General features: G+C 37.7%; 1 protein-coding gene across 11 annotated transcripts in view; it reads right to left on the bottom strand.

Annotated features, from left to right (window-relative positions):
* The window catches only part of LOC120523983 (protein furry homolog), a 468,780-nt gene that overhangs the window by 166,853 nt on the left and 276,318 nt on the right, over positions 1-25,609 (bottom strand). For all 11 annotated transcript variants that reach the window (XR_005632732.1, XM_039745747.1, XM_039745746.1 and 8 more), the window contains 9 exons: positions 13,495-13,548; positions 11,616-11,755; positions 8,446-8,536; positions 4,869-4,948; positions 4,703-4,783; positions 4,247-4,415; positions 3,286-3,378; positions 2,913-3,011; positions 468-569 (listed from right to left, as the gene is read on the bottom strand). Coding sequence is in view for 10 of the 11 variants with exons in the window: in XM_039745747.1 (XP_039601681.1) it covers positions 468-569; positions 2,913-3,011; positions 3,286-3,378; positions 4,247-4,415; positions 4,703-4,783; positions 4,869-4,948; positions 8,446-8,536; positions 11,616-11,755; positions 13,495-13,548 (909 nt within the window). In the remaining variant the exon portion in view is untranslated. The remainder of the gene's footprint in view (positions 1-467; positions 570-2,912; positions 3,012-3,285; positions 3,379-4,246; positions 4,416-4,702; positions 4,784-4,868; positions 4,949-8,445; positions 8,537-11,615; positions 11,756-13,494; positions 13,549-25,609) is intronic.

Here is a 25,609-nt window from a genome sequence, read left to right as displayed (position 1 = left end):
TCCTCAATAATATACAGGTATTATCCTCATTGAAACATTTTTCTTGGTCAGGGTTATGTGATATTACGGTTATTTTCATATTTATAAATACAGTATATACTACACTGCATAAGAGAAATTGCACAGTGGTGCAGGAGTTAGCACATACAATGTACATCCTCAGGAGATGGAAGTCTTCTGCATGGACTTTTACCCAAACCCTCTGGTTTTCCTGCAACATTTCACAGATATTTCCTGAAGGAGTGAGTATAATGATGAGTGTGCCCGTGTGTGTGTGCATGTCTCCTGAAATTGAATAGCCTCTCATTTGGGGTCAGCTCCTGCCTGATGCTTTTTGAATAAAATCTAGCTGATCAGAGGAGAGGAAGTAGGCAGATGAATTACAGATTGCAAAATCAGTCTTTTACAGTAGAAGCATTGATAAGAAGCATTCCTTAGTATTTCTTCTCACCACGTTCATCACTTACTTTCAGATTGGATAGGCAGTTATTTAAAAAGATATGCCATCTACTAAGGAAGAACTGTTTCTGGCTGACACAGAGAAGGCAGGTGACCAAAGGATATAGAGCCTATAAAACAAAAAAGCAAAAGATTAAAATTTATAGTTCAGTTAATCAAAAAAAAAAAAAAAAATGATATGCTGTGGAATAAGTTGCAAAGGTTTTCAGGGTTATTAAAAAACTAAGTTCATATCAGTGGCCACAGCTACTCCAGTAGTAATGCAACTGACCAAATCATAAAGCACTAAGGACACAAAGGCCCTGTCAAAACATTCAGTTATTAAACAGTAACACTGGACTGTCTATAGGGGTGATGAGAATTGATGGTTCCAGAGTGTCTAATACCACTCTCATCACTGACATCCAACAATTCTAATATGATTTGAAAATAAAAACGATAAAACAAGAATATAAAAATGAACATAAACTTTAACTAATATATATATGCTGTGGCCTGTAGGGGGCACAATAGAGTCCAAACCAGACATAACTTCACTCTCACAAGTCCCAGTTCAAATAAATATTATCATTTGACCATATACCTGACATGGGCTTTTTCTTCTTCTGCAATGCAGTTCTTTCCTTTTTCTTTTCTTTCTTTTCCTTCCTTCAAACCTCCCCATGTGAGTGTCGCCCTACTCTGCTCCCAACACTGACTCACCTGGGGAGTTCCGCATCAACTCAAACCCGGAAGAACGTCCAGTGTAACAACATTTCCACCAAGAAGAACTTGTGAGTCAAGCAGAATTTGCCTAGGACAGAGAAGCCTCCTCCCAGCAGCCCCCTCGGTGGCACCCAAAGACTCCAACTAGGCTGCCATTGCGGTAGTACAAACTAGACTCCCACAAAAAGAATGCTGCCACCCCATATACTAGGGGATCACACTGGCCTCCCTCTGTGCTTCCACTATGGCAGCTTACCTAACCAGGTAAGAAAACACTGCCCATACTGGCTGGAATGCCCATCCAACCATCCGCTGGGTAAGAGACTATTATATAACTCTGGATGCGATGCCAGTCCATTCAAGTCCTTTACATTGTAAAGTTTTTCAGACCATATGGTATCTGTTACACACCTATTGAAACCCTTTGCTTTTTCAAACTCACTTTCCGTTCTTACTAAAAATTTGCTTACATAGAGCGCTGTAATGGCCAGCAGCCACATCACATCCACCTGAAGCTAAGCATGTTCGGGCCGGGAATTACTTGGATGGGAGATCATCTAGGAAAAACTGTGGTTGCTGTTGGAAGAGGTGCTGGTGAGGCCAGCAGGGTAAGCTTCCACTATAGTCTGAATGTTGCCCCCAATGCCCCAGTGTGGAGATAGTGACACTACACTCTTTTAAATGGCGAAACGCTTTGGATGACATGTAAAACCGAGGTCCTGACTCTTTGTGGTCATAAAAGATCCTTGGACATCCTTTGTAAAGAGTAGGGTGTATCCCGATGTCCAGGCTAAATTGCCCACAATGGTCTGGTCATTCTTGCCCTCTAATCATCACCTGTTTCTCACTGGCTATTTCTACTACCCCTTCACCACCTAATAGCTAATGTGTGGTGGAAAAATGGCATCGCGTCATCTGGGAGGATGCTATACATTAGTGGCTCCTCATTGGCTATGAAAAGTGCTTTTAATAGTGAGAAAAGTGCTATATAAATGTAAGGAATCATTATTATTATATAATATCTTCCAAATGTATTTAGACTTGACTAGTTTTAGTCAGTTACAAATCACACACTGAAATATTGTTCTCTGTGATATTTTTACTTTGAACTCAGAATTATTATATTTTTAATCTAATGTTGCTTTACTTTAGAAAAACAGAGGTATTGATATCATGGGCTAAGTTAAGGACCAGACATTCTGGGACACCTACATCTGCGAGTGGGAGTACTCGAAGGATGGCCCCAGGAGAGTCCCTTCCAAACACTAAACAGGGAGTCTTGAAGTTAGAAGGATTGGTGCTGACAAAGGCTGACATTAAGGAAGGAGGGTGTTAGAAAAAGCAGAGGAGGTGCAAGGGGCTAGCAGGGAGAACAATTGAAATAGGCAAGTGGATCAAGCCACCCTACCAAAGAGAAAGGGTGACCAGTTGTTTAGTTAATCCCAGAAGGTCAGATAGGTTTACTGTTCTCCCCGTCTTTTCTTAGTGTTTCTAGTAACTTCTCTCTTCCATTTCCTTTGTTATAACAAACACCTTCCTATTAGATAATTCGGTCTCCTTGGCTTCATTTGGGTCTGGGGTGATTCAATTATTAGGTTTCATTTTGTATTGTAGTTTGCAAAAATTCTAATGCTGTATTTTAAGAAATTGTATACAGTGTCTTTCTGTAGTAATCACAATCACAGTGAAAAGATGCAAATGAAGCTAAAGGAAATTGTAAAAGATTGTTTAAAAAGAAGATCCCTCACCAGTGAATGCTTCTTTCGTGATGACAGCTCCAATGTGTTATCATAAAGACTTTCAACAAAATTTCTAAGGCAAGGAACATTCACTTCATTTTTAACTGCCTGGAACAGAATGAGATAAAAAGACAGGTGAGCTCCTTTATAACTTGCAGGACTTTTAATTAATTAGGTCTGTAGAAATATAGTTGCTGAAATCAGTTGGCAGTTCTACCATATTTAACTAATTAATCTAAATATCTCATCAAGTCAAACTTTAATCTGTGACAGGGCATCCGATTAATTTCTTGTCATCATGTAAAACACTTCACGCTGACTACATGATGGATCAAAATACAGCAATTGTGGCTTTCATTACTTTTTTTTTTTTAATACTTACAGCTGCCACTGGTACCAGAATTTCCACAAACAGTCCGGCTAGTGCGTGTTTGATATCCTTATCTTTAACTTCCAAGAAATACTGTGCACATTCCTGTAGAAATAAAAACAAGAGTACATTAAGAAAATCGATGTGTAGAAGTGAATATTTTTCTTTTTATTTAAAAGACAGCATCCGCCAACAAATTAAAGCTGGTTTCAGGCTACAAGTGGAAACCCAACTTAGGGTAGCTAAGGTTAGCTATCTAAGAGTTTTTATCACACAGTCAGAAGCACTCGTATGTAAAGATATAAACAGTAAAAATCTCCTGTAATAATATATATTTTCCTGTTGGGACAAATGAATGTACAAACTCCACTCAGACTACAAATGACCGCAGGATTGAAACCCGGGACTCTGCAAGACTGCTAACTATCATGCCATGTATAAAAAGCAAAAGCTTTATTCTGGATATCTTTTTAATGACTAGTATATCTTGTTAATAAACCCAGTTTATATTGATTTGTATTGTACTCACTCTCTATTGAAAAATAGATATATTCTACAACATTCAATATTATACAGTAAATCACAAAATAAAACATTTTATAAACATAATAATGGTAATAGTTTCATGAATTTTAAATAACAGATGTCTTCCTTTTCTGCTTCACGTTATGCTAATAAGAAGATGGCCCTGACCTTATTAACAGTAATATATTTACTTGACCTTGTGAAGAACACTTACCATCCACAGTCAATACCATTGATTTTGTATCATGGATACAGATTTGAAATCTATGCTTTACGATAATGCATTATTCATATTTGACACAATTTTGGATGAGGAAGAGATTCCACTTTACTATCGTCAATTTAACCAAATGCTAGACTAGACTAGATAAATATTCAGGAGCAAAGAGGTAACAACATGGAAAGCACATCAATTACCCAGAAACCGTGAACCCAATGGAAACATTACCTGCATAAACTGAAATGAAGCTTCAAAGTCCTCCACAGGGTACATCTTAATGCGGAAGAATTTGACACCCATAATGAGGCTAATACTGCTCTGTACAACATAAGGACTTTGCTCTTTTTGCCGAAGCTCTTTTAACTCAGCCATGAATTTCTTCTTCACAGCTGGAAATCTGCAAAAAAAAAAAAAGTCAAGAATGTCCAGTTATTTAATGATAGTAGGTTACATTTTAAGGTTAAATAAAGTCTATGGAGTAATATTAAATTAGAGTTTAAGATTAAATATGCAAGGAGTGACATGAACTAACTTCAATTACAATAAGGGTAACCATTTTTATTCTTCCCACCCTGAACTGTATGACAGCACAAAAAATGTAGTGCAAAGGAAGACTTTAATTAATTATAATTGACTGTAAAGTAATCATATTATTAATCCATTATCCAGTAATGCTGGACTTACTTGGACTGTGATAAGACACCCACTACCTCTGCATATAAATCTGCTACAATGTGCATGTTTCCAGTGTTGGGCCCAAGATACCTAAAGGGATAAGAGTAAATGCCATTTATTCAGTGCAAAAGTTCAACTAGGCAAGCAATAAGAAATTAGTAACAAAGAGTATTACCCTTCCTTATATTTAAAGTGCTTAAATGCCAAGATAATAACTTCATGGATCAAACTGTCTGGTACAGGATGGAGGGAAATCTGTCATCAATAAAGAAAAGACACATAACAGTGTTAATTTTATTTTTTTTCAATGGAGGTATCAATATACTTGTGTTAAGTGTCAATGCACAGTTGTTTGATTACTGCTTTGATCTTTAGCCAACTCTCTTCTCGCTCTATATTAATGACTCCACCTCTAAGGACCCCTGTGTCACACTCTTCAAATATACAGATGACACAACCATCATTCTACTCATCAGGAATGGTGATGAGCCTGCATACAGTTGAGAGGTTGAACTTGGCCCTTTGGTGTGGTTAGAACAATTTGGAGCTGAACAAGCTTCAAACTGGGGATTACAATGGACTTTAGAAGACCCCACCAACTGATATTACCTCCAATCTCCATACTTATTAATGTGCCAGTTGTGGAAGCCTTTAAGTTTCTGGGACCTAAACTCTCACAAGACCAATATAGATTACATTATAAAAAGGGCGCGGCAGCAGTAGTACTTCCTGGGATGGCTGAGGGTGTCCAATCTATGTTCTCCACTCATTCAATTAAATATGACAAGAACAGGCTACAATGAATAGTCTCTGCTGAAAAGATCATTGGCATCAGTCTTCCCACTTTATAGGACCTGAACAATTTTAGAGTCAAGAAATAGGCAGAATTATCATTAACAACACCTCAAATCCAGGACACAATGTTTTCAAACTTTCCATCTGCAAAGTATTACAGATTGAATTACAAAAGAAAGAGCATATATAAAAATAATTTCATTGGAAATGCCATCAGGCTTAAAATGGCTAATGTGTCTGCCCCTGCCCAGGCTAAAACCTAATATTTGGAAATACAGGTTTAGTCAACATTTGAATGGTGGAAACAATTTATTCACAAAACATGCTTCATATGTGCAAGATGATTTACAGGAATGTCTCAACCTGTTTGCCATCATGATCAACACATGTACCATATGTGGCACATAAATTGTCCAAAAAAAATTGTATATAAGTATGTACATAGCAGTGCCATTACTGTACCATTAAGACTAAACACATTAGACACAAATGTAACCGCGACAAAGGAAAACCCTCTGAGTAGGAAGGTGAAATGTCCAACAGCTTAGAGATTATATTATGGTATTACAAATAGAAGACTAAGTCTAACGAATAAAGTAGATGGTAACTATTTAGACAGTTTTAGAAAGAAAACCGGGGTGAGTGTATGTGCCAGCAAGAACAGAGAAAACTTCTTTCTTCTTCTTCTTCCTTTTCATCTTTTCCCACTTCTGTGTGGGGTCAAAGTGACTGATCAACCTTCTCCATGCAGCCTGGTCCTGCACCTCCTTGCCAGTCAAGCCCTTTTCCTTAAGATCTTCTTTTACTTTATTCACCCACCTCTGCTTTGGTCTCCCTCTCTTTCTCTTCCCCTGTACTTCCATTTCCATCACTCTTTCACCCACATATTCATTGTCTCTCCTCATCATATGGCCATAATACTTCAACCTCTTTTCCTGTACTTTCTTAGATATCTCTCCCACTTTTGTTGTACCTTTGATTGTCTCATTTCATATTCTGTCCTTTTTTGTGAAGAAAATGTCACCAGTTTTATAAGCATTTAATAAATATCCATATAATAAAACTTAAATCTCTTTATCTGCCCACAAGTAAGCTTTTGTTAGGACCGGGTTAGGCTTAGTCGATAAAGGAATAATCTCTCATTACATTGCACGTCTTTTGCAAAGGGGTGCATTCATAAATTACGGAAGACGGAAATAAAATTTGGCTGCTAGATTTTCAAAGTGCAGACATCGCTATGTCATACATCTGTAAAGCACACTAACTTCTTTTTATTTGGCAGTCAATTCACTGCAAACAGGTTCCAATATTTTTTCTTTAAACACAGTATCACCTTCCAAGCTGTCAAAAGATGAGGATCAACTGATAAACCCCATGTTAGAACTGCAAACCTTTGGAACTTAATGAACACATTTTGTTCTAAAATTTTTGGCATTCATAAAATCACTGCATATTTTCTAAGCTAAACAGGATATGTGACCTATTGGCTAGATGGTTAGACTTTAAAACTAGAAGGCTGCTGGGCCAGTCCTGTCAACCTGACCAAACTACTTAGTCTGGCTTGGTTCCAAACTGCAGAAGGTACATGGACATGGTCACCAAGGCTCTGAAGGGGAAAAGTGTCTTGTGGGAGCATTGACTCTGGAAAGGCAGAATACAAAATAAAAACACTGGTAACACCGTAGTTTAAGTACTGCAAAAATGCAACTATTACTCACATACTGAATATAAGCAGCTTCACAAACAATAGGAGACCATTCAGTCCATAAAGTCAGTTAGTTTACCTAATAGCTAGGCTGTCCCAATATCTCATCCAGATATTTATTAAAGTTGTCAAGGATTTTGTTTCAACTACATGTCTTGGTAGTTTGTTACAGAGTCCCATAACTCTTTGTATAAAGAAGGGCTTTCTGGCCTCAGTTATAAATGCATTTCACCTTTTCCACCATTTCCACTGATGTCCAAAAGTACATAATTCACCATTAAACCAAAAGAAAGTTGTTTGATGTACCTTATCAATGCCTTTGGGGATTTTAAATACCTGAATCAGGTCTCCACACAGTGTCTTCTGCTCAATACTAAACAGGTTTAATTCTCTAATTCTATCAGAGTAGGTCATGTCCTTAAGTCCTGGGATGCACAACTTCAAGTGCTGCTATGTCTTTCATGTACCGTGGAGACCAGAACTGCACACAGTACTCCAGATGTAGTCTCGCTAGTGTCTCATATACTTCAGTGTGACAAGACCTTAACAAAGGCTTCTTTTGGTGTTAACATCAAGTATCAGTAAAGTGGTTATTCGCCTCTGTGCAGAGAAGCATATTCAGGGCCTTTGACAGGCTGGTAAAATTACTTGTGGTGTGAGGGATTTACAGGTCTTATACTCAAGTATGATATGTCAGAAAAAATATGTCTCACTTAAACCACCTCTGACCATTCCAAAGTGAAATTATTTTAGTAGGCCATATTACAGAGATGAAAAAACATTTTACTGATGCTTTATGAAAATTATGAAGAGCAAAAGAAGCCATTGTTAAGATCTTGTTTCATAACAGTAAGTGAGTAACAGTTGTGTCTTTGCAGTACCTTATTACAATAGGTCTTTGATTTTCTGTCTGTAAGGTCTGACTGACCAATATGTGTAGAACACATTAGTTACACTGTAAAAAAAAAACCCAAACAAACAAAACAAAAAAACTCAATTTTAATGTCTTGATTGTTATTTAACTGGAATAAATGGTGATAATACATACCGACGGTGAGTTTACATCTCATGGCATATTTGTAATCAGAACTTTATGTGAGTTTGTAGTTAAGCCCTAAAGCTTTAGGGACATTCCAGCCACAGGAATCCTAACCTCCATTCAAGTACTGTCCCACCTCAGAGAGACAGCTGTCAACCGTCCCAGCACGTCTAAGCTGCATCAGTTCTAAATGTGCAGACAATTCCAACGTACCTGTTTTAATATCTCTATTAGAACTAGAGAGAAGATGAAATCAATAGCCAGGTCCCTTCTTTCGAGTAGGTAATCTTTCTGTTGTTCATCACTGAAATGAGAACACCAGATTTAAAATTAGAAAATTACAGTGTAGGGGAACAAAAGTGCAACATATAAAAGTCAGAGCTAATGTCAGCAATACAGTAAATGCATTACAGAAGCAGTAAAAGATGAAATATCATTATCTTATCATTAAATACGCACACAAGTGACAGCAGTAGCAGCTACAATGCCTACCATTACCTCTGTCTTTGCTTGACTGTAGAACTCTTTTAATAGCAAAAGGAAGAATGTAATTTGTGGTGACTTTACTGGCCACCCAAGTCGTTCATCATCATTGGGATGCGTACAAAAAGAGAAAACAATGAACAGACAACGTAAAGTGCATTACCTGTTTATTATTTACAGGTAACTTACATCCACTGTGGCTTGCTTATTTGAGCTTCACATTTGAAAAGAATTTGTTTTGCATAACTACCAAGATTTGTGAAAAGGTAGAAGTACTAGGTAGGACATTCAAAATCAGCATGCAAATCATGGGGAAAACAATGATCCAACCTTTGTGATCTTTTTGTTTGTTTGTCTGTATGGTTCACAATGACAGGGACAACCTCTGCGGTAAGGACAGAAGGGTTCCTGTGTTTTGGTGCATTCCTCAAAGAACTAGTAGTATGCCACTTTTTGTCTGATTGCTGAATTCTGAATTTCACAATAGAACACACAATTGCTCTACAAATCTGTTGTGTATCAACTTGAAGTAGCCTTTAAGAACATGCAGTCTCAGAATCCAAATATGCTGTTCCAATGAATATGACTTGTTGTCTCTCCAGCAAGCACACAAATTATCAGAAAAAACAAAATGCTGTCTTCACCTAACAATTTTAGCTGCTGCTAAAGGTCTCTCCAACTGTAGCTGTGAATGTGAAACATTTTTTACAAACTCTTGATTTCTATTTTGGTAAAATAACAAATAGCATGAAGAAGATCACCTTAAAAATAACATTCTCAAACCTGCGCAATCCATTTTAGGGCTGCAGAAGCTGGAAGGCAGTAGCCAATCCTGGTTTGGGCACCAGTATATCAAAGGGTCTATTCATGAACACAGCAAGAGAGGGTAAATTTAGAACTGCCCGCAAACCTAATAAATACAGTACCTTTTTGGGATGTGTGAGAGAAACTTAAATACCTAAAGAAAAAAACAAATCGGAGGCAATGAGCAAACTCTATGCAAATGGTGTCCAGGCATGAAGTCTGAATGCTGAACATTGAACTCATAAGGAAGCAGACCTGTCCTCTGCGTAACCAGGCCTCCTTATAAGCTGAAGCAATCATCATCATCATCGTTCTGCTTTTCCTGTTGAGGTAGAAATATTCTGAACCACCCTCAGCTGTGAGGACAGCGCAGTGGCGGAGAATTTTAGGCATTTTAATTAACTTTGCCATTACGGTTGCCTACATATTGTAACAAACTGCCGAGGTGGGGTAAACAGTAATGAACATGGTGCTTGCTTTAGGCTTATTATAAGTAAGCCAATGACCAGTTTATTCGAAAACAAAAAAAAAACAAAAAACCCAAGAACTTACACGGTTTCCATTTTCCATAATAACAACAGAAGGTGTTTCTAGATATGCCACAAATATCTTTTAAACAGCTCCAGTTTCCCAGTCCTAAAGCACAGCAGTTCTGTCCCTTCGAATGGCTCTGACATTCTGGCCTGGGGCCACAGCATCAGCCCACACAGAAACACCCACTGTTCTACTGGCTTACACTGTACTTAAATTGCTTTTTCCTGGCTTTTTTGTCCATTTTCAATATTATTCATTGATTTAAATTGTTAATATTAATTTTGTTCTCTCCATTTATTATACTGTATATTTGATGTCGATTCCATTCTATTTAGTTTGTTTGTGTATAATTATGTTCTACTATGGTCCTTATATCTTGTGGGTGGATTCCCAAGAGGTGGGACCAACCTAACCTCACTGCTAAGAAACCGCCACAGCCGTTAATGGTGGCCTGGGAATGTGAGTTCCTGGCAGTTTATTGAATGTGTTTTAGGAGAGTTGTGGGTCTGTTCTGCCAGTACAGACATTCTATAGTCTTTCGTCTGGCCTTTGATTTCCAGATTTGTGTATTTGGTCTTTTTCATCATGGACTGTTGTTGAAGCAAATCCCTTTTCTCTCCTATTTTGCTTTTTTGAGCATTTTGTTATATTTTGTGATTTTGTTATTAAATCCTACTTTTATATGGATTCTTTGTTGCCCATATTGCTACATGCCAGGGGTTAATGGCTATCCACTCTCTTGTGGGACATGTTGACATATTTGGGGAGATTCCTTAGATTTTATTTACTAATGAAGAGAAAACCCTTTAAAGCCTGTGTAGAATGAAAGTAGCCAGTTGTATCAGGGTTCAGGATGCCTTGGAGTGTTGCCTAATCTGGGCAGGCTGGTGAAGACTCCAGCCAGCTTTATGGTTCAGTTTTTGAGGCCGCAAAACGTTTTGCCATTATTGTACGTCGGTATCACAACACTCACTGCCACTTCACTAGTAAAGGAGCACGTCTTACGAAAGCCTGCTTAAACACAGTTGCTTACCCTATCTGACCAGCTCCTGGAGTTTGCTGCCCCTCCAAATCTTTTAGCTACAGAAATCTGTTTACTGACATACCCCAAGCGGCACTGCATCAAGTGCTGCACCAAATCTTAAGATGTTGACTGTCTTGTTATATAAGTAGTGCAGTGCAGCTTTATTGAGACATTACAATATTAACATAATTATAAAGGGTATCTTTATAAAGGCACATAACAAGTTTCTGGTACCTAATAAGCTACATAAGCTACTCCTTAGATAACACATTTATTTTTCATAGATTTTTAATTAATGGCCATGATACTACCAGACACAGTCAATCCCAGGCTGACTTTCTAAAAGGGATCACTTACAAGGAATAAAAAAAGATTTTCGGGAATGGATGTGTTTCCTATAAATGGCTCTACAGTAATGGACTGCTTTGTGTAAATTGATTTCCCAAAAAAAGCATTAACAAAATGTTTGGACGGTTCGTTTAAAACTGTTTACAGTACTGGTGTCAGAATGTTCCCAAAATGATACTGAACAGCTCACTTTTTCGTCTTGGTGTTGGCTCTTGGTCGATATTCATGGGATTCATCTTCAATTCCATTTTGTCGCTTGTACCAGTCAAATAAGGTGCGGAGAATTGAAGGCAAACAATATTCTGCCAGTGAGCTCATGGAGCTAATTAGCTGAATGGCAAAAAAAAAAAAACTGTTAATATATTATATACAAGTATATACACATACATTTACATTTATATATGTACAGTATATACATTTATATTTTCATACATACAATATAAATATGTGGATCTAATTAGGCTTTTGAATAACAGAAACTTCTTTAACATCAAAGTGAAACAGATCTCTGTGAAGTGATCTAATTTAAATACAAATAAACACATGTATAAAAACAGGCTATAACTTTAGTACATTTAACATTAATTTATAGTGAAGAATGTTCCAATTCAATCGTGTGGATTTTGCATGTTCTTGCATGTTTGTGTGGGTTTGTCTTTTCCCCCTTAAAGACGTGTGACAAGTATAAATTTTCCCTGTGTGTGAGTGGGCCCTCCGATGAGTTGGTTGCCACTTTGCTGTCTGTCCACAGATTTGATCTGGGTAACACAGCAATAAAATGGATGAGTGTTTTACATTTCCATGCAGGCTGACGTTCACATAAAAGACAAAGCATGAAAAGGACTGCAACCTGAATTTCAATTTGACTGTATCAGAGATGTCAGGACAGTTTATTAAAATGGTAAATAAGATGCCTGTCTTAGTTTCAGATATGTTTTACTCTGATTAAAGCATACAGAAACTGAACTAATAATTTTCATTTTCTTTATATTGTAAAGGTATATCAAGATTAATTGATATTCATGTGTGATTTTTTTTTATATTTTTATGTTCAGACATATGTGTACGATTCTGGCTTCAGAGGAGTCACAGACCAGTAATTAAATAAAAAGAATCCCTGTCACTAAATAGCCTCTTAGAAATTCAAAAAGTGTTCACAATTGGCACTTTCTGTTGCTGCACTGAGGAAGGGTGGGATAAATAAGTCTATGTCTCTGGACAGGAAGGGAGGAAAGTTTGGCCAACTTGCGGTTTACGCAGTTATTCCCTCATTTTCTACTGGCGGCAGCAGGGAGGAGATGAATATTGGCTCTGTGCAGCTGCTGAAAACCGGCAGACAGATGTACAAACATGCTCTTGTTGTAGTGAATGATTGCGTTCTCTTGTAAAGAAGGAGTCCTATATGCCCAAAACATATCAGCACTCTGTAAGCACAAATCTGCTTGTTGTGACCTTGCGTCTTCAGTGTGAATGAGGCATTTATATGACTATCATCACTATTTTTTTTTAATTGCTGAACAATAATGAACAGATATTGCTTTTACCTGCAGCACCAGCAGAACCATAAACCTCTGTAATTATACTGGAGAAATATCAAGTGCATTAAAATATGCTGAAGTGGTTTATTTTTTTTTAATAAACTCAGAAAACTCCTTTCACCTATAAAGGTTCTCCTGTAAAAATGGCATCACCAATTTCACAGGCAGGGTGGAAAGCTCATTATTTTTTTTATTTCTTTTTTTTTACACTCTTCTGAAATCTTTCTGAAGGTAAAGGAAAGGCAAGGAAACCATCTAAAAATAATTCAGGCTAAAAAGAATGAGGAACAGCTTCGCCTGGCAGTCATTCACCACTTGAATGAGGGAAGGTAATTACGCAGTTACTAAGAACTGTAAGAATGACAGACAGGTAATGTGTGCAGCATGATAAGCATTAATGGTTTAGTTTTTGGAGAACAGGAATGTGTGAGGTCAAGTCAGATTGTTTCCCTTGTTTACAGCATGCTGGAGTATCTTGTAGATAGCAAAATAGAAAAATCTTCAAATAACAAAAATTGATAAGCCACCTACTTGATCAAACTGAGGATCTTCCCCTCTCTGGAGAGATTTTGACAAAGGCTTTTCCTATTTGAAAGAAAAATCAGAAACATAAATTAATTTTTAATAAATTAAAGATTAAGAAATATGTACAAAATTAACAAATGGGATTAAAAACAGACTGCAAACCACAAGGTGAAGTAGAAAATGGCTCTGTGTCATTTATAAGGGAAGACTTTTAAAAAGTAATGTTTAATTCAGTGCAGTTAACATTCATTTTGATTTTACTGGATATGATGCCTTCTCATACAGACACTACGGCCTTAAAATGTAAACTGGGTGATGAAAGAATTGAGGACGTTCTGCTTGAGCAAAGCTACAGGGCCTGATAGTATCAGTCCAAGGGTGGTGAAGTTGTATGCAGGGCAGCTGCTGTATATGGAGGGCTCCAGAATATTTTCAACCTGAACTTTAGTGGTGTGGAAAACATCCAGAAGGCGACAGGCAGAAGCTTTAAATAACTATTGACTGGTGGCTTTGAAATTACCCATCATTAAGACTCTAGAAAGTCAAGTCTGGGCTCACTTCAGGCCTCTGGCCATCTCAGCACTGCCCTGCACTTGGCATATGAGCGTCACTTTGTAGTAGAAGACACTGTCCTCGTTCTGCTGAACAAAGCCTACCATTCACCTTGATAAAGCAGGCCTGACTCAAAACATCATATTTTATGATTTTAGAGCACATTTAACACCACACAGCTTGTGTTGTCTAAGGAGAAGCTATGGGTGATGCAGATAAATGCATCTGTAGCGTTCTGCATTATGGACTACTTGTGTGGTAGAACACAATTTCAATAGTTTAAACTACTGTACCTCCTAAAAACAGTACACTTAAGATGAACCTATTTTTACCCGTTGGAATGAATAATAAATTACAGAGTACATACTTAACATGCAAATAAAAACTTCAGCAATGTCACTGATCAATGGATCTATATGGATATGGGGAAGCGGGCTCAGTCTTAGTCTGTTAAGGATGATGGTGCAGACATGGACTGCAGATGCAGCTGACAATGAGATTTTAAGAAATGCCTTTTCAGTTTGCAGAGATAAACACAACAACAAAATAAGAAGTATGTTTCATACTTTCTATTGATCGAGATGTTTAAATTTATACCACCATCTGTTTTTAAAATGTTTAGTGCTGATGCTGCTTCTGGAAGAAAACTCACTGGCTGCTTTCACTAATAAAGAGCATTTACAGCGCCAATAAAAAGTGCACACATAAATTTAAGGAATAAAAAGGGGCCTGGTTGGTCATTTGGTGCTCAGATACGTTCAAAGCTGTCTACTCCAACTCACAGTCATGAGGGCCAGAGCCTGTCCTACTATAACTGTGTCAAAGAGGTAGCAATCCTTGAAGGGTCAGGAACTGCCATAGAGTACAATCCCAAAAACACCTACACTTACTTGTATGTTGACAAATGAAGGTCACTGCAAGCTACTGAGAGGAACACACAGACAAAGGGAGAACATGCAAACACCTTAAGACAGTGGCTGGTATGGTATTCAAACTCTAGGGGGGTCTGGAGCTATATGACAGCAACACCAACCAATTCACCCCCATCCTATCCAATGGCTTACATCAAATCAAAGAAAACTAACTTGAGACGGTTCTTTAGGGTGCATACTTCGGATTGCTCTCTGGCACGTACCATCAATTTTCCACTGGAATAGTTATCATTTTCAGGGTAGTGTTTCCTTTGAAGTTAACAAAAGAATCCACTTTGTTAGCCTGATAACATAAGTGGTACACAAAAAATGTTAAATACCCTTATGTGAACAGTCTTTAAATATTCCACCCTATAACTTATTCAAGTGCAATATTTACTGAATTTGGCAAAAATTTTATTTTCAGACTTACTGAAGTCATTAAAATCTAGATCTCTGACTCAAAGGTGACCTTTTTTTAAAACGAGGGTAGCACCCACAGAACTCTAATTGTCTTTTTATTATCCATCCATCTAAATACTTCCTGAACCTCCTTAACTCAAATTTAAGAAAGCTGGAGTCTATCCTGGCAGCATTGCTAAGACCAGCCCTGGACAGCGTGCCAGTAAAGTACCACTATCATTCAAAAATGCTAAACTCTACCAGGAACTACATACAGCAAAAAGAAAGAAATTCTCCATTGCAACAAAACATGTAAACAAGGAAAAGATGAACGATAAATGGTAAGCTTAGGCCTATTAGGATAAAAGCAAGCAGGTTTTTGCAGAAATCCTCACTAACTGAGTCTCTGAGGGTTATAAAAAATACTTATTTTTGCAAATGTTTAATAATATACTGTATATAAAATTAAAAAACATATTTACATTGTCTAATATTGCTTATACTGTATGATATATGTATTTATCATGTTTATACAGGTAAGACTTTAGCGTTTAGAAATAGTGTATTGCCCTGTCTGGTGAATCAAAAAGAAACAAACAAAAAAAAAAAACACCAACACCAATGCTTTACTGTATGTGTCAGTTTGTCAAACTTGATTTTTGTCATTGTGCCTATCCTGGGAGGGAGCCTTGCTGCAGGGTCAGAACTGGTCCTAGATGGGATGCACATTCATGTTCATATTCTGTAGGAGTCTCCATTCAACTAACCTACATGTTTTTAGGATGTGGGAAAAAATCCAAACAAACTCCACATGGGAGGCACCAGGCCAAGAATTGATCTCAGTTCCCTAGTTTTGTTAGGCAGTAGTTCTAACTATTATGCCATCATGACACTGTAAATAAATGGTGATGATTTTCTTCTTTTTTTTTGGGCATCAAGGTGGGAATTCTCTGGATGGACTGTCAGTCTGTTACAGGTATGGCTCAACTTCAGCCAGACTAACAACCTCCAGGCTACAGAGGCTCCAAAATGAATCAAGACATATAAAGAAAATGTTTCTTTTTTTTGGCTTGTCAAGGAAACAGTTCAGTCCACTTTAACCCCTTTCACTTTTTACCACTTTCACTGACATCCCAGAGTTTGCTTGGCATCTGCGGCATGCTGAATATAGGCATTTGAAAAGCATGTGAAGAAAAAAGCAAATTCCTGGGGAAAATCAACATATTATCTATCATAATTATCATAATGCCTTTCTTACTATCTAATTTATCTCATGCTATAAGTTATAATAGTGACAGTTCTTCAGCAATGGTCAGTTGCAGTGCTACAGATTCTATTTGTACTGATAATGGAGTATACTGTACAAAGGTGACAGTTTTGCATATACTGTATGGTAAACTGTGATGCCATTTCTGAATGTGAGTGGCATAACAAGAACATTGTGCAGCTTTCAAAGGTTCTTTTCACTGAGCTTCTCAGTGCAGCGCAGACATATCATATATAGATAATTTTTATAGAATTACAGTCTGTTATTAAGTGAAGGAATGTTAGCTGTAATTGTGACGGAGCTAAACAGACGTCCACAGCAGCACACCCAGCACTGTACACTGAAACTAAATTCCACAGTGCTTGTGTGATCTGATGTTAGTTATGTTGAACTGCTGGCTTTATTTACACTTATTGTATACAATAATTCAAAAGTCTAATGCTAAAATGGACTGATGAATAAAACATTTATTTGAAATATGAACAACAAACATTTCATCTTGCCATTACTGGCTATACGTTTTTTGCTGCTCTAGACAAAAGTGAGACTTAAAGATAATCGCTAAAGGTTATTGTCGATCAAAGGATGGGCATCCTCTTTGGGCTTTCTTACAAGTCGCAAAGGTGCTGAATCAAAGAGTAGTGGGGGCGCTCTTGGACATAAGTATGAGTCGAATAGGGATGCAAGATCACAAAGCGCAGATGGGTTCCCCTTTGAGATCCACCTGAGTCGAAAATCTCAGATACATTTGTCAGGGACCAAAGAAGCCACCCTGTAGTGCCTACATCTATTAAAGCTAGCAAAATGCTTCCCCTCAAAAATTTTGACATCTTAGGCGTCCACCTAATTCGCCTATATGGTAGGGCCAGCCCTGCATATTACTGTTATGAAACTTGAGAATTCCTAAGCACAAGTACCAAAACCTTCCATAAATGACCACTAGAGGTTGTGTAGAGTAGGGGAACCTTCAAAACCCAGCCAGGAACTAGGGTAAACTCAGGATCTATATAAAATAAAAAGTTTTGTTTTTCAAAAATGCCCTGGGGAACAAAAAAGCCCCATAGGGCACAAAAGGCAATAGCGAGCAAAGTCTCAATATAGAATCTAGGAAGTGAAGTCAAAAGCAGGGCAAATAAGTCAAAAATCCAGTAAATTATAAAACACAAGAACAGAAACAATCACAGCACTCACCAACACTGAAAGATGGAATCAAATGAACCGCATGGGACTGTAGGTTGACCCTGCCCTTTAGAGGACGGAGGGCAGTCCCTTGCAGTGAAGAGCAGGTGGCTCCACCTCATGGGAAACCACTCATAAAACATACAGTACACAACACAAGATACATAATATTGTTGACTATTTAGTTTCTATGCGTTTAACATACACAAAAAACTCAAAAATGAACTAAAAGTACATTAAATGGGAATGTGAACCCCAGCCGGGGAGGAACCCTGGCAGACATACAATGTACAACATTTGCTTGTCTGGTGTTTGCTCTTTGATGATAATACTTACCTGTCACTTGGCACAGTAAATTCTTTTTTTAAAATAAAAACATTCCATAGACTTTACATAATTTAGCTCAACGCTGTTGTTGACAAATTGAAAGATTTGAAAGGGTCGTTTGGCAAAGAAATGATGGAGTCTGTACCCTGTGCCATTACTGAACTGGCAGCTTGTCTGCTGAACTACAGGTAAAGTTATTGGTAGTTGGAGTCTATAAACTGCTGAAAAATCAAAGTTGAGGATGTCTTTTTATGTTTATCTTATTTTTCAAATGCATTTTTATCTTTACTTGTGTTTTCATTTGTCTTGCCAGAATAATGCTTTTAAATATGGCTTCCTCCCTTTCTTCTCTCTCTTTCAACAAAGGCAGATGAAGGGTCCATTACTCTCTAACACTCATCTTTATCAGATCTTTATGGTGTTCTTCTATGTTTTTTTTGCTGTTATCCATACCCCTGCAGCATGCTCTTGTATTACTTGTTGTTATTGTGTACTGCCTATTCAAATTCAGGCACCTCTTGAGCTCTGACATTACATACTAGTTTTTCTTTAACTCCTTTAGAAGACCTAGGTGGTGCCTAATCAATGGTTCAAGCCAGGGGTTTAAGGTTTCTTTATTTAGTCATGTTTACACAAGAAAACATGAAATTTGTCTATTCAGTTACATCTGATAACAGACAGAATGAAATAAAACAAATACATAGAAACAAGACAGGTTAAGGTAAGGCAGTTAGATAATGCATATTTACACCCAAAAAAAAAAAAAGGTTACAGGATATATATTAAAACCTTAATCATTATCTACAATATTTCTTACTGAAAAGTCGAATAGCATAAGGAAGAAAGGAGTTTCTGGAGCGATTTGTGTGGGTTTTCAAAGCGTCTATCCTTCCTGATTTACTGAACTTTAGTTCTACATGTAATGGATGTCTGTCATCAGTTGAGATGATTTCCAGTTTCTTTAACATTTCCCTCTGACACACATTAGTCAAATCATCTACATCAGCCCCAATAAGTTTAGCTGCATACTTCGTCATCTGCTGGAGCTTTTTTGAGTTTTGGTTTGTCAGATTATTAAAACAAGGAAATGAAACTGAAAGTGATCACAGACTGGATCAGACTGCGATAAAAGGACAACATGAGGTCCTTGTCTACTTTAAAGATAAGCGCTGGTTGCAATTAAGAGTATATTTTTTTTGTATTAGTATTCCAGTTAAGATTGTTGTCTAGGTAAGTTCCTAAGTATTTATATACAGTCACTATTTCTACCTTCTTCCCCAGAACTACAATGGGTGAATATACAGATTTGTCTCTTAAAATCAAATATCATTTCTTTGGTCTTTTCTACATTCAGTGAGAGAGTTTTTATTGCACCAGTTTACCATACAGTCCACTTGATTTAGATAGTGGCTTTCATCTTCCCCAGATATGTGTCCTATGAGCAGGGTGTCATCAGCATACTTGATAATGGAGCAGTGGTCATTGTTCTGTCTCAGGTCACTTGTGTACAGAGTAAACAGTAATGGTGATAAGACAAGCCCCTGCAGACTTCCTGTGTTTGAATGAATGACTATTGAAAAAGTGTCCGGTAATTTAACTGTCTGAGAACGATTTAAAAGAAAGTCCTGAATCCATAGTGTAATAAATGGGTTTATATTCATATTTTTCAATTTCCCAAACAGTATATGAGGCTGTATGGTATTGAATGCTGAACAAAAATCCAAAAATAGTGCTCTGACATAAGAACCAGGCAGATCAAGGAAGGTCCCCTCCGTCCTAAATCAGGCACACTCATTCACTAACACACACAAGGCCAATTAAGAGCTGCCCGATTAACCTAACATTCTTGTCCTTGAGATAAAGATGTGGACAAATTTGTTTGAAATGAAATAGTGCAGTATGCCTCCAGAAAAGTGATTACATGAAAAGCAGTTGTCCTGTGTATACCTGCCTGCCTTTGATATGTCATCAAGTAAAGCAAAAGCAAGCATGAAAAGAGAACAAGTATTGCTTGTTCTACAAAGATCTTCTAAAATGGCCTGGACACATTTGTGGATACCCCTAGAAAAGATCCTGCATTATTTCAACTGAGTGATTTTTCATACTAGTGGTTTTCTTTAATTAGTATCACGCACATCTCCAATCATGCTATCAGCCTATTTGAAAGGAGAAAAGTAGTCTATCTATGGACCAGAGAAAGCACAGGACTCAAAAAGAAAATTATAGACAAGTGTGTTAAAGGCAAAGGCTATAAATCCATCTCCAAGCAGCTAAATGTTCCTGTGACGAAAGCTGCAAATATTATTAAGAAGCTTAAGGCCCATGGGTCTGCAGCCAACCTCTTTGACAAAAGAGAAAACAACCCCAGAATGGGCAGAAGGTTAGTGAGAATGGTTAAGGAAAAGCCAAGGTCAACATCCAAAGGGACACATGCTGAACTCCAAGGTCAAGGTCCGTCAATGTCTGATTGCATGACCCATCGCTTTTTGAGTGACAGTAGGCTTGATGGAAGAAGACCCAGGAATACTCTACATAAATAAGATAGAATGGAATTTTCTAAAATGTACACTTGACAAACTACAGTGCTTCCTTTGGGCAGATGAGACAAAACTGGAGTTTTTTGGAAAGTCACATCATGTCCACGTATTGGAAAAAAAAAACCTTTCAAAGCAAAGAACACTGTACCTACTGTAAAATATGGAGGAGGCTCAGTTATGTCTTGGGGCTGTCTAGCATGGTGTGCCTTGAGTCTGTGCAGGGAACAATGAAATCCCAAGGCTATCAAGAGATTCTGGAGACAAGCGTACTACCCAGTGTCAGAAAGCTCTGTCTCAGTCACAGATCATGAATTCTCCAACAGGATAACAACCCAAAACACACAGTTAAAAGCACCCAAGAATGGCAAGAACAAAACATTGGACTATTCCAAAGTGGCCTTCTGTGAGCCCCGATTTGAATCCTAATGAAAATCTATGGAAAGAACAGAAACATGCAGTCTGGAGAAATACCCCCTACAAACCTGACGCAGATGGAGCAGTTTGCGCAGGACAAACAACCTGTGGACAGGTGCAGAAGTGTCACTGAGAGCTCCAAGAACCGCTTGTTTGCAGTGATTGCCTCAAATTGTGTAACAAAGTATTAGGTTAACCATTCCATAATATTTCTCTATGCTATTTTCATTTGTGCTATTTTTTAAAATATTCTGTTCAATCAAAACTGTAACATTTTGCTAAATATGGAATAAATAATGATGGGTGCCAATTACTATTGAAAGGTTTTGAGTTATTTCAAAGACAACTGTGGATTCATCTTTTTTAGTGGAGGGGTATTAACAAATTTGTCACGTCTATCATGTCCAATGGGACATAGCACTGCACCAAAGAAAAGCTACATGCACATGCACACAAAGAACATGCAAAATACACACAGGCCTCAACTTAGTGTAAGATTCAAAGCCAGGACTGTGGGGTGGTGAAGCAGCAGCACTAGATACTGTACTATCAGCTGACCTTCCAGATAACTTGCCAAAGCTCATTTTTATCTACACACATAACATAAACTAAGAAACGCAGAAGTCATCCAAATATCCATTTCATTAACTCACATACTGCAATTCATGGTTGCATAATCCTAACAGGATTGGGTGCAACTCAGGTCATCATATGCACACACCCAGTGGACCAGCTGTGAGTCACCAAATGAACCTCACTAACCCAATCTATGGGAGAAAACCCAGAAAGAAAAGTCCAGTCACGTGGAGAACATCTACACAGTCAACTTTCCATTTTTATACCTTAGCTTTAAATAGCCAATTTATTTGGATGTATTGTTTGTTAACTGATTGACACCCTAGTGCTGAATTGAAAAGTGGTAAGGCAACCACTGGACCTCCAAAAAGCTAGACTGATCTAGACCACACACCCTGTTCAACTTGCAAAGTAATCACCATACCAGTATAATTTAATCCTAACAAACTAAGACTGGTTTTCATCCTTTAACATGTAATTCATTATACATGTGAATTCATTTTTAATATATGGTGCCTTAGAGGTTAGGACTGCTGCCTCACATATAAAGCATCACAGAATTGAATCTCAGGCTCAGCCTGTGTCTGTGTGCAGTTGACATATTCTCTCTGAGGCTGCCTAATGCAGTTTATCAGTCAAAGATGTTCAGATTAGCATCAATGACAACTTTAAACTTGCCTCACATGAGTGGGCACAACAATGGCCTTGTGCCCTGCCTGATAATACCAGAACCCTGCAATCCTGTATTGGATGAAGTTAGTTTAAAGTTATGCCACGTTACTTATTCACCACACAGAATTATCCTTTAATAACAGGAAGAGATCCAAAGACAACTATCAGCACTAGATAGGGGGCAGTCACATTAAACAAAATTTTTTTTAAACAAAACAAAATATGTAAGTATTCCGAACAATGCATCAATGAAAATGGAATTTCTCCTTTGAAAGGTTGCTCATCATTTGATCACTTTGGCAATGAATTTATTGCAATACTTATTATCATTGTACAACTGCTTATTCCACTACAAGTTCATCATAAGCCAATGACTACTCTTTGCCAGGAAGTGATCAGCTTTGGGCAGAATGCCAATCTACTGGAGGGCACACTCGCCCACAGATCCACTCTCATTTATACAAGGCCAATTTAAAACTGCCAAAGAAGTAGCAGGGCATTTTTAAACTAATTTACTTAACTAAGTTACACAGGCTCATTAAACAAACTTATGGCCAACAAATGTCTATTTTGGTAATGTTTCTTAGTGAGTGGATTTTGTAAAATATATGTATGTTATCTTTTTTTTATATTTATATTTCTTTTTAAAGGAAATATTTTTCTATATCATAATTAACAGGTGAATGTGCACGTGAGACACATCAAATTTAAAAATAATACATGATCATATTATACTGCATATTTTTACATTTATTTAATTAACCATTGTCACACATGTGCATCTATGTCACCATCCAAGTTCCACCACAGGCCCAGAGGGTACATTGTCCTGAGAAACTGCCCAGTGGGGGTAACTGACTCTGCCCCTTCCAGTCCCTGGGCAAGATGGAGCTCTTCCACTACCAAGTAGAACCACACTGCCCAGAACCAAAGGAGGCAATGTTTTGTTATAGTTTCGATGCCATTATGCGCTTGTTTATTTTGGCTTATTATCTGAAATTAAATTGGGATGTCCGGGTTGGCGCCTCAACATTTATCTTTTGTCACAACCTGTCATTCCCATGCACGACCACACCAAGGATAAATTTGCTGCTCCCCATACATCAGAAAAGTTAATTAATGTTAAGATTACACAAAAAGACTAATCATCTGAAATAAATAAGAGGTGATGGTCTAGCAGGGAATGGTAGGAACTCATGGGAAGCCTTTTGAAAACTGATAATTATTAGTCTGGCAAAGAAGAGGATATGGGATGCCTGGCATAATAAAGTGAACTGTGACCAGAGATAAGCAGTGGGTACAAAAGTGTTTGGAAAAGGAGATTGTAGGGAAAATAAAGAGAGACATTGGGAAGTGGCGAGAGACAGGGAAGACCTAGCAGATATCGGGGAATGGGAAATAGGGAACTTACTGGGAATTGCAAATGCATCTAAAATGGACACTGGCACAACATGCTAGAAACAGCAAGATTTGGGTTGTGAAAAGAGACTATGAGAATACATATGTTTTCAAGAAGAATCATTTTATTATACTGTGTAATGTAATGGGATATGCTAAAATAAAAATTGTACTTCTTCCAAGAGTGATGATATTAGTGGTGGGAGATACAGTATGAACAAGAAAAAGGTGCTTTGAATTGTTTTTCTGTAGAGCTAACTATACAGTTAGTTACTAAATGAAAAAAATAATTTAAGTTGGTTGTGCACAAATTAGTTTGATGAAAGGGTAATTCAAATATGTAATAAGAATTATTTATAAAACTAGGGGGCTTTGCCCCTGCTCATTCTCTCGCCTAACCGGCTTGTGCCACGCACCAGCCACTTCGCATCTCTACCGCTCACATTGTGAAGAGGGGGGCTTAACATACCCCAAGGAGATGAGGTTGCTCCTCCGAAACCCCCTCTCAAACGGTGATACATGGGAAACAAATAGTTTTTGTTTTTTTTACCTCCTCTTTGCTCGATCAGCTGCTGGCTTGCTGCTGCCGTGCCGCGTGATCTGCATCCGCGTGGCACTTCGAACATTTAAAAGCCTGTACAGCAGCAGTCCTTTTGTCTCACTGCCTTGTCTGTCTTCTCCTCTAGACACCCTCTGCTCTGTTGGGGAACCCGCTCCCGAAGCATGCCCCTATGAAGAGGAAGATTTTCTATTCTTTTAATTGAGAGATGGAACTGTCCTATCCGACTACACACCAAGCTCGATTCACTCCTCAAAGAGACTTATGTTTGTTTGAAATGTTTGAATAACGTTTCTGCCTCTAAAATCTCCTGTGTATCTGTGCAACTCTGTGACCCAAGCGTAACAGCGTATGTGGATTTCACTTTCACCCAACAACAAATCTTCACTGGGAAGAAACACTACTTTTACCTGATGGCCACACAAATTAGACAATCTACAAGTCTCCGACTTAAAGTTTAAATCCAAACAATATATTCAATCTCTTTTTGCTGTTCTGTTATTTCACCGAGTAATAATTTCCGTTTGTTTGCACTAATGCGATCTTTACTATCATTTTTTGGAGACTTTCAAATTTTTGTACTTCCATTATATCTAACCTGCTCTGCATGTGTATCACGCAAACGTTTTTGAATTCTTAACGACGTTCTGTCATTTACTCTTTGTATCACGGGACGTGAAAGTGTCTCTCTGAGAAAGTAACATCTCGTCTCTCAGAAAAAGTTGTGTCTCATTTCATGATGTTTTTATTTAATAGAGAGATGACACAACAAGATCTAGCTTTATTATAACAAGTTGATGTTATTAGAATTATAATTAAACTGCAAGGGCCACTGGTTAATACACTTTTTTTCTCATGATCAAATTTTGCATATTCTGTGTTTTGTAATCGCCATGGAACATTGACCGATCATCATCCTGTTCCCCCTTGGAGAATCGCTGTCAATCGTCGTCCAAAGGGTTTGACCATGCAAGCAGTGACCCATCACAAAGGTTTCTGTAAACTGTTTGCAAACCTTATCATTCACTTCAATTGTAGTTCACGACTCAGCACAACCAAATCTTATACATCTTGTGACATCCATAGCTTAAGAAATACTGGCTTAGGCTAACTATGTGTTAAATATGTGTTTTGATCAATAAAATCATTGCGTTGGACAAAAAGTGAAATATACCTGCTGCAAACCTTAGGAAGAAAGATTTTGAGGAAGATATTTGGGCCTGTAAATGAAGATGGCAAATGGAGAAGGAGAACTAATTCTGGCGTCATGCAATTATATAAAAGCACAAACCTAGTGATGAAAGATATGTTTGAATTCAGTTCTATC

Source organism: Polypterus senegalus, chromosome 2, assembly GCF_016835505.1.
Source record: "Polypterus senegalus isolate Bchr_013 chromosome 2, ASM1683550v1, whole genome shotgun sequence".
In the NCBI taxonomy this organism is placed as follows: Eukaryota; Metazoa; Chordata; class Cladistia; order Polypteriformes; family Polypteridae; genus Polypterus; species Polypterus senegalus.
This window is presented reverse-complemented; position numbering and strand designations above follow the sequence as displayed.